The sequence below is a fragment of the Somniosus microcephalus genome, chromosome 3, assembly GCF_052327205.1.
Source record: "Somniosus microcephalus isolate GS21.2 chromosome 3, FLI_Smic_1.0, whole genome shotgun sequence".
Taxonomy (NCBI): Eukaryota; Metazoa; Chordata; class Chondrichthyes; order Squaliformes; family Somniosidae; genus Somniosus; species Somniosus microcephalus.
In genome coordinates this window covers 180688758-180698288 of record NC_140989.1, presented here as the reverse complement: position 1 = coordinate 180698288, position 9531 = coordinate 180688758, and the positions used below count along the sequence as shown (strand labels likewise).

Below are 9531 nucleotides of genomic sequence, written 5' to 3'. Positions count from 1 at the left end.
GGACTAGTAATCCAGAGGCCTGGACTAATGATCTGGAGACATGAGTTCAAATCCCACCATGGCAGCTGGGGAATTTAAATCCAGCTAATTAAATAAATCTGGAATAAAAGGCTAGTATTACCCAATCTGGCCTATATGTGACTCCAGACCCACAGCAATGTGGTTGACTCTTAAGTGGCCTCTGAAATGGCCTAGCAAGCCACTCAATTGTATCAAAACCGCTATAAAAAGCTATAATCCACACGGACTGCAGCGGTTCAAGAAGGCGGCAAGGGCAATTAGGGATGGGCAATAAATACTGCCTTGCCAGTGATGCCCACATCCCATGACTGAGTAATAAAATTATTTCTCTATTTTACACATGCATTTTAACTAAGAATTAGTTTTATATCTGGATTTGTTTCATCAGAAGCTCAAATTCCAGCCCGATTTTGAAACATGCTTGTTCTTATTAAACAAGCTTGACCTGTTCTTGCCACCTCACTAGCTACAACTCTGTGCAAGATCTGACATCACCAGTCAGGTCCACAAAAAGTATACGCTACATTGGCAGCTAATCCCTGAACAGCTAGATATGAAAGGCAATGCCTGGACTATCCAGTCCTCCCAGCTAACTGTGGGAGATGTTTATTATGTCAGTATGTCAGTGTCGTATCCATTTTAAAGTTCCCACCTAAAGAAGTTGATAGGGTAGATAGAGAGAACTTGGTTCCTCCGGTGGGGAAGTCCAGAATAATTAAGGCATAACCTTAAAATTAAAGCTAGGCTGTTCAGGGGTGAAATCAGGAAGCACTTCTTCACACAAAGGGTAGTGGAAATCTGGAACTCTCGCCCCTAAAAAGCTGTTGAGACTAGGTCAATTGAAAATTTCAAAACGGAGATTGATAGGCAAGCGTATTAAGGGTTACGGAAGCAAGGCTATTAGATGGAGTTAAGATACAGATCAGCCATGATCTACTTGAATGGAGGAGCAGGCTCGAGGGGCTGAATGGCCTACTCCTGTTCCTAAGTTACACTGACCAGTAGAATTTTATTTCCTGAAACTCATACATCTCACCTGACCGGCATGTTCAGTGACTATCCTTATCATGGCATTCACCGCGTGCTCAGCTTGTATGTATTCCAGCCCTGGAGCATTAGGGTCTGGAACATCACCCAGCCCGTCCTTTCCATGGTATTGACCAGCAATTAGCTGGTCTCCAAGGAGAGAGGTAGCTGCACCTCGGTACACAGGGATCTGCAATTGTAAGGGAAAAAAATCTTTTAACAGCACTTATGGGGGATGAACTGCAGTGGTTACTAGATGTAATGACATTGTGTAAACACATGGGCTCTGGAATTCAGCGAGGCCCTTGCTCCGCCACCGAACGTGCCACAGGGCAGGACTTCTGACCACCAGGCTGGCCCGGCGTTGACCTCATCCCAAATCCCAGGTACGAGGTCAATTAAACAGAAGAGGCAGATGACCATACCCTCTATCGCACTGCCTGGGTATCTGCCCTTCCAGGGGCCTTGCTGGTCCTTTGGGTGGGTGAAGGGAACAGGCCATTAAAAAAAAAAATCTCCTTTCTCCTGTTGTTGCTTTCCTTAAGGCGATCATTCGCTCAGTGATAGACTGCCATGGGTGAACTTGTATTACACCCCCACGTCTTCAGCTTGCAGGCATTCTCTACGGTGGCCACAGGAACGGCAAAACTGTTGGGATTTCTGATTGGGAACATCATCACACCAGTCCTGCATCTTTTGGTGAGGTCAGGACAGGAGGGGATGAGCACAAGAAGCATCCGCCTCTCCGTCAGAATTTTTGACCAGCGGAACCTGGTCCCACATCAGATTCTGCCCCCACCCCCCCCCGCCCTCTCTCTCCTCCCCTTATCCTGCCATGACATCCATCCTGGTTCTGCCTTTCTAGGCCCAGGAATTTGGGGGCCATTTTTCTTTGAATGTATTTACATTGTTGCCACACATGGCAAGCAGAGCAATTCTTCCTCCTTTATACTGAAACTTTAAATCTACACATCTGATCAGCTGAAATACACACACATTTAAAAAGAAAAAAACATTTTACAAATAGTGTAATGCAGCTCAAGCTGAACCAGTGACTTTTTTTTTTAAAAGGAAAAACTATGAGGGTAGTCAAGAATTAGAAATAAACTTGATGGCTTTATTTAAAGCTAAAAAAGCTGATATAATTCACACAACTGTTTCACAGTGTGTGAAATTCAAGTACATGATTTAACCATAATCACAAGTTAGGGCTGCATTAGATTGGACCAATAAGATGTTGCTGTTCCCCTTAGTAAGTGTAGGAGTACTTTCAAATGTAATGAAGGCACCTTGTGGGGAGAAACACTGTACCAACATTGGTTTTATGTTAAGACAGTGGTTGGATAAATAGGATGTTGCGAACCCGACATTACTTTCCTACTCCTCAGCTATGTGGAACAATCTTTGTTCCAGTCCTACTCGGGTCCCCTCCCTCACCTCTTTTTCCGATACATTGATGACTGTATCGGTGCCGTTTCCTGCTCTCGCCCCGAACTTGACAATTTCATTCACTTTGCCTCCAATTTCCACCCTTCCCTCACCTTCACATGGTCCATCTCTGACTCTTCCCTTCCCTTCCTCGACTTCTCCGTCTCCATCTCTGGGGATAGGTTATCGACCAATATTTACTACAAGCCCACTGACTCCCACAGCTACCTGGACTACACTTCCTCCCACCCCGCTTCCTGTAAGGACTCTATTCCATTCTCCCAGTTTCTCCGCCTCCGCCGTATCTGCTCCGACGATGCCACCTTCCACACCAGTGCTTCAGACATGTCTTCCTTTTTCCGCAACCGAGGATTCCCCTCTACCGTGGTTGACACCGCCCTCGACCGTGTCAGTTCTATCTCCCGCACCTCTGCCCTCACCCCTGCCCCTCCCTCCCGGAACCACGATAGGGTTCCCCTTGTCCTCACCTTTCACCCCACCAGCCTCCACATTCAACGGATCATCCTCCGGCATTTCCGCTACCTCCAAAGTGATCCCACCACCAAACGTATCTTCCCCTCCCCTCCCCTTTCAGCATTCCGCAGGGACCGCTCTCTCCGAGACACCCTAGTCCACTCCTCTATCACCCCAAACAGCCCTTCCCCTTCGCCTGGCACCTTCCCGTGCAAGCGGAGGAGATGTAACACCTGCCCCTATACCTCCCCCCTCCCCACTGTCCAGGGCCCCAAACACCCCTTCCAGGTGAAACAGCGATTTACTTGTACTTCTCGCAATCTAGTATACTGTATTCGCTGCTCACGATGCGGTCTCCTCTACATTGGGGAGACCAAACGCAGATTGGGTGACCGCTTTGCGGAACACCTCCGTTCAGTCCGTAAGGGTGACCCCGAGCTTCCGGTCGCCTGTCATTTCAATTCACCGCTCCATTCCCACTCGGACCTCACCGTCCTTGGCCTCTTGTACTGTTCCACGGAAGCTCAACGTAAACTCGAGGAACAGCACCTCATCTTCCGATTAGGCACTCTGCAGCCTTCCGGTCTCAATATTGAGTTCAACAATTTCAGATCATAACCTCGGCCCCTATTTCATTTTCACTTATATTTTTCCACTCCTTTCCTTCCCCCCCCCCTTTCCTTTTGTTTCTCTCTCACACCTGGCAGCTATCTTTTACCCTGCCAGTACACTTTACACCTAATCACAGCCTATTACCATCTCGTCTAGCTTCTAATCTCTTTTACTTCTTTTGGTTCTTTTATTCTTTTGTCCGATCGCAACCCTGCCTTCGATCTAGTTCCTTTTCTCTCCAGTTTTGAAGAAGGGTCAAACCCGAAACGTCAACTCAAATTTCTCTCCACGGATGTTGCCTGACTTGCTGAGTTTTTCCAGCATTTTCTGTTGTTATTTCGGATTTCCAACATCTGCAGTATTTTGCTATCCAACACTGACAATGTTGTCTCTACTTCCCCTGTAGGTGGAGCACAATTCCACGGGCACCTGCAGCCCTTTGGTATTTCACCCAGATGAAGCATCTTCATGTGGGTGGCCATAAAGTAATGGCTATGAGGCACTTCAACTGTCCTCAACTGACAGCCACAGTAGAGCCCACTGAAGAGACAGACACCCCAGCAGAAATTAAATTTTCACAGGTTCTGCCCTGGATCAGGTTTCTCTTCCAGCTGTGTGAAGATTGTAGAAAAAAAAGTAAAATTCTAAATCATTGCATACTCACTGTGTGGCTTCCGATAACTAGAATGACAACTAAAATCACTGTTCATGAAAAAATATTTTTACTAACTAAAATTACATAATTACAACTTAAAGGTTAATTATTCTGAGTAAATAACACCATTCTGCATACTTGTGCAGTGATTTATGAAACAATTATCTTTCTTGCACACGTACAATAGTTATTTTTTGTCACTGATCTGCATCTTATATATACGGTCTAAAAATACTGATTTTTAAAAACCACACACAAAAAAGGATTCTAGTCACTGTAAAAGGTTATCTTTCTAAGCACACTATTCCTTTACCCAGAATTTTCTTCACCTACCTCTGTCCTCTGGCTAACTTTTAGCACTCGAAACACGTTTTTGCACACATTGTCAATTGTTGTGTTCCCATGAGTGCATGTTATACCCAGGATCTGTACATTAGGAGCTTCTAGAGCCATCATTATGGCTTGGGCATCATCCACCCCACAGTCGACATCCAAGAGCAGCAGCTTCTTTGCCATCTTAGAATCTACGGCCCAAAAAAATTAGTAAGGCTGAGTTTAAAACAGTACCTATTGGTCTGATGTTCTGTAGTTAATACTTCTGGCAGTGTTGAACACTGGTGAGTTATAAGTGAGAGTCAACAGGTTATCTGACTCTGGGAGCTGGGGAAGTGGCCAGAGCTGAGCCCAATCCTGTTTTTACCTGGCGATCAAATGGGCACTTTCCAGCAGGGAGTCACTAGACAGTGATAAGGGATGAGAAAGCCTACTTTGGCGTTTCCCTTCCCTAGTCCAATAGCACTAAGACAAACTTCAGTGCCCAAAGTACTTTCCCAGCCGAGCCCATCCAACAGCATGGGCTGAAGATTGAATCTGGGACCTTCACATTCTGTACGGTTCAATGTTATAGGCAGCACCTTTGCCCAAGATGGTTTGGCAGGGGATGGAGACCTGTTTTTTTTAAATTAATTCTCATGCCAGCACACTCCATCATGTCCTACCTCAGCATACGGTGTAGGGTGTTTTGGTGAAACCAAAGAAATATATTTCCGGAACTAGGGGATTGGCCTTGCTGTTTTGGCGTGGAGTTGGTTGGGTGTTACTGGAGATGGTTATTTATTTGTGGAGTGACAGCTCCCCTTGTGATTTGAAACTTGTTGGGCCGGATTTTGTGACCCCTACAGGTGCGTACGAGGTGCACACGCACCCGTAGGGGCCGCGCAAGTGCCTGTTTCAGGCATGCAAAGCGCATGCGCTGGAACCCAGCACTTGCGATCCGTCAAGAATTCTCTTGACAGATCATCCGCCTGCCCAAGAAAAGTGTCTCTGCGGGGGGAGAGTTGCGCTTATTGCACAACTTCCGCCCGCTGAATGACTGTCAAATTCTTACACCTGGTAAAAGCGTAAGGCCTGCTTTTACCAGCTTAAAAGTTTTAAAAAATAGTAAAATGAAATTTGATAACTCATTTATAAATTAAAAATACTCTTCAAAAAGGGAAGTTTATTTTTAGCCCCGTAAAAACATTTAATTTTTTTCAAAATTAAAATTTTTGTTTGAAATGTTTAATTAAATGGCATTTTAATTAATTTTAAATATGTAATTTAAAAGAAAAATTATTTAATGTGTTGGTGTATTTTTTAGGTGATCCCCATTCATACTTTTGACAGTTCTGTACGTACAGACCTGTCAAAAGTATGAATGAGGATTCTCTTTTATTGGTTGGGCCGGCCCACGTGATCCCAGGAGCGCCTACGAATCGCTTGCGCCCGTGGGATACGTGGGGCTCTGCCCGCGCGGACCCGGAGAAGCCCAGGACGCAAGCCGCCATTCTTCCCGGGCCACCAGGTAAATTCGTAGACATTTTGCAGGTCAGAGGCGTCCGCCTGCGGGAAGCCTCTGATCACAAATGTTGGTCCGTTATAATATGCTACCCGAGTTGGAAGCTGTGAGGCTCTGGGACAATGCTGTAGCTCTCAGCACCCAGCAGCACAGCTTTGGGATGTTTTCCTATGTTTCAATTTCAATTTCATTTTCAATTTTATTGGTCACATAACTAAATACAAGAAGTGAAATCTAGTCAGTGAAATGCTTTTTTCTTGATGAGCCGAGAGCACCAAGCAGCAAGAACACTGAGCTGCCTGGTACGCACGGAGCTCGCAAGGACGGCAGCCATCTTCATCGGCGCCATCACAAAAAAACACATACCGACATATACACACATACATACTTTAAATATAAATAAAGCAGACATAAAATAAATAAAAGACATAAAAAGACAGCACATAAAATGAACAAGCAATAATGTAAAAAAAAGTAATTTCTACAGTAAAAGGTGTTGGCCCTTATTTTACAATACGATTAACGGTGAGGCTAACAGCACTCACTGTTATTAAGGAGTAAATCGGACAGCAACTTCCGGCGTCCGCACATGCGCAGTTAAACAGGGAAATCAGAAAGTTGCTGTCCGACTAGCCCTGGCCCTCCACAAGAGAGACTTAGCATTCAAACACATGAAGGGCGTGAAATTGGTGTACTTACCCACTAGATACCCACTAAACATGCCAGAAAAAGTTAGGGCTTGTCCATTCAAATGTAAGTGAAATTTTAATGGTGATAGGTCTTAATTATTGCCAAACAACCTCTCTGGCACTGAAAATTTACTTTTACAAGAGTGACGTCTCATTCCTTCAGATTTTAATTATTGTTGGAGATTTTTTTTAAATTAAAATAAAACATTTCTTAAAACGTTTTCTTTGTCTTTTATCTCTCTCTCTTAAACCCATCTTTCTTTCCCTCTCTTTATTTCGCTTTCTGTACATGATTTTATATTGAATTAAATATTCTAACTGATAGTTCCTGCTTTAGAATCTGCGTGCCTCAGTAAGGATTCTTCAATCTGATTGGTTGAAGAGCTATGCTGTTGCTTTCCCTACTCACACAGGTCCTAGAACCCCTGTAGAGGGTGCCGCGCTCTATCGGACTCCCGATGACCGTAAGTTGTTGCCTAAAAGCTTATGAAAAGTCTGTGGGCAGCTGTAAGCAGAATGAATGCCGAGCGCCGTTTATTCACCACTGACAGCAAAATCTGGGCTGTTATATGAATGTAAAGTTGATGTTGTAGTATCATATTACTCGTCCCCACCGGTCCTGATTAACAGGATAACAACGTGGCAGGATGTATTGGGCCAGAAATTCCAGAACGGGGCTTGCAGCGCGTGCAAGCCCCGTATTTGCACTTACCCCGCGCTCCTGCCGATCAGCTCCAGGGACGCCTGCACTTCCAGAAACTGAAACAAGAATCCCGGGCAGCGTATGACGTCACGCCGCCCAGGAGTGCAGCCAGCGCGGACCCAGGAGCGTGCAGTGTAAGTGAGACACGCCCCTTGAGGTCTCAGTTTCACTGGACACGCCCCCAATGTTTCTGTCAAGCTGCTTTGCTTTTTTACATGCAAAGCAGCAGTTTAAATAGGTTTTTGGAAGTTTTTTCAAGATTTTGGTAACTTTTATAAAAAAATTTAAATGTTTACATTATTTTGAGTAATCTGAAGTAGTTTTAAAGAGAATTAAAGCAATTTAAAGACTTTTAAAAGCCCTAAAAGAATTTTTTTAATTCCATTTATTTATTTAGCAATGTCGTCGTCATACGTGTCTTCACACTGTTCCCTTTGGGGAACTGTATGAAGTGGTGGAAGGATTTATGGCCGTGATTAACGCTCATTCCGTGACCGTAACCATCTTTGAACCAGCCATTAGGGCGGTTAGTCCTATGGCGGGAGGGTTTTACGCGCTCCCACAAGCTATACAAGGAGGGGGGCCACCCACACCCACGGACGCAAATATCCCACTGGATGTCAACCCAGAATTTAGAGCCGGAGCTCTGACTCCACTTGCCGGGACTGTCTGGAGCGGGGTTCGAAACCCTACCCTGATCTGGCCCAGCGGCAGGGATCCTACCGCTATGACAAAGGCCCAATCCGATTAGCAACGTGAAATGGCAGCATAGGGCTCCAGTCACGGGGAGGGAAAAGGCGCAGGAAACGTATGGGTGTCACCTTTTGTGCGGAGTGGGCCTTTTGCGTAGCAGTAAGCATCCCCACCGCTGGGCCAGAAGGAGTAGGGTTTTGAACCCCACTCCAGACAGTCCCGGCAAGTGGACTCGGAGCTCCAACTTTAAATTCTGGGTGGACATCCAGCGGGATACTTGCGTCCGTGGGTGTTGGTGGCCACCCCCCCCCCCGTCAGATGGGTTGTGGGAGCCCGTAAAACCCTCCCGCCATAGGACTAACCACCCTAATGGCTGGTTCAAAGATGGTTACGGTCACGGAATGAGCGTTAATCACGGCCATAAATCCTTCCACCACTTCATACAGTTCCCCAAAGGGAACAGTGTGAGGATACGTCCGATGATGACCTCTTGCGCAATGCACCTCCTTGGACCCTCAGTCGCAGGTGCGAGGGGGCAAGTGGTGCAAGTGTTAAATTTTTTATTTTATTGACATGTAAAATGTTGGCCCAATAATTCCCTTCCAAATGCGCTAGTACGGTCGGGGTACTTACGCATCTGGCCGGATGAAATGCCGGTTTTCAGCATGCACAGTGCATGTGGGGAAAACCGGCATTTCCTGTCCTCTGAACGAAGGGGTTCAGAGGCAGAACGCGTGCGACTGCACATGCAACGCGTGCGCAGTATAATTCGCCGCTTTCATTAATGCTTTCAGTGAGGTCCAGTCATTACAACTTACACATGAAAAAAGCATGGGTACAGTTGCTACAGAGGCTGCGGAGGAAAATATTTTTTATCGTGGAGCTTCTGAAAGTATGTATGTCTGTATATATTCCTTTGCGTGTTATGTATATATTCCTTTACTTATGTGTATGAATGTATTATTTAATTATGACTTTCAGAGAAAGTAACTTATTGGAAAATCATAATTAAAAACATACATTCATAGTAAAGGAATATAAAACATACATACATATACGTAAAGGAATATATGTGGACATACATACATAACTCATTCTCACATTCCATTCACACAGCCACAATTGCTCCTTCTACCTACCGTTCTGAAAACCCTTTAAAAAAAAAAAAATTTAACTTTAAAACTTACTTAAAATTTCTTAAAATAACTTCCCTCCCTTTCCCAAACAAAAATATTGCATTTCAAAAGCTCCACGATAAAATATATCTTCCTCCGCAGCCAATGAACCACTTTACACTTGCTTTTTTTCAGTGTAAGTTCTGAGGACTTACCCTCATGGATTTCATGAATGAAATCCACGAAGTTCACTGCGCAAGCGCTGCCTGTGCAGTCGC

General features: G+C 45.0%; 2 protein-coding genes across 3 annotated transcripts in view; both read right to left on the bottom strand.

Moving 5' to 3' along the window:
• prkn (parkin RBR E3 ubiquitin protein ligase) overlaps positions 1-9531 on the bottom strand; it is a 2088612-nt gene that overhangs the window by 351936 nt on the left and 1727145 nt on the right. The window lies entirely within an intron of this gene.
• Positions 88-7536, bottom strand: LOC147121608 (nucleoside hydrolase-like). Its single transcript, XM_085981986.1, has 3 exons — positions 7455-7536; positions 4550-4740; positions 88-1237 (listed from the first exon to the last, which is right to left on the bottom strand). Exons 2-3 carry the CDS (start codon positions 4730-4732, stop codon positions 1031-1033), a joined length of 390 nt encoding a protein of 129 aa, XP_085838112.1. The 5' UTR covers positions 4733-4740; positions 7455-7536; the 3' UTR covers positions 88-1030.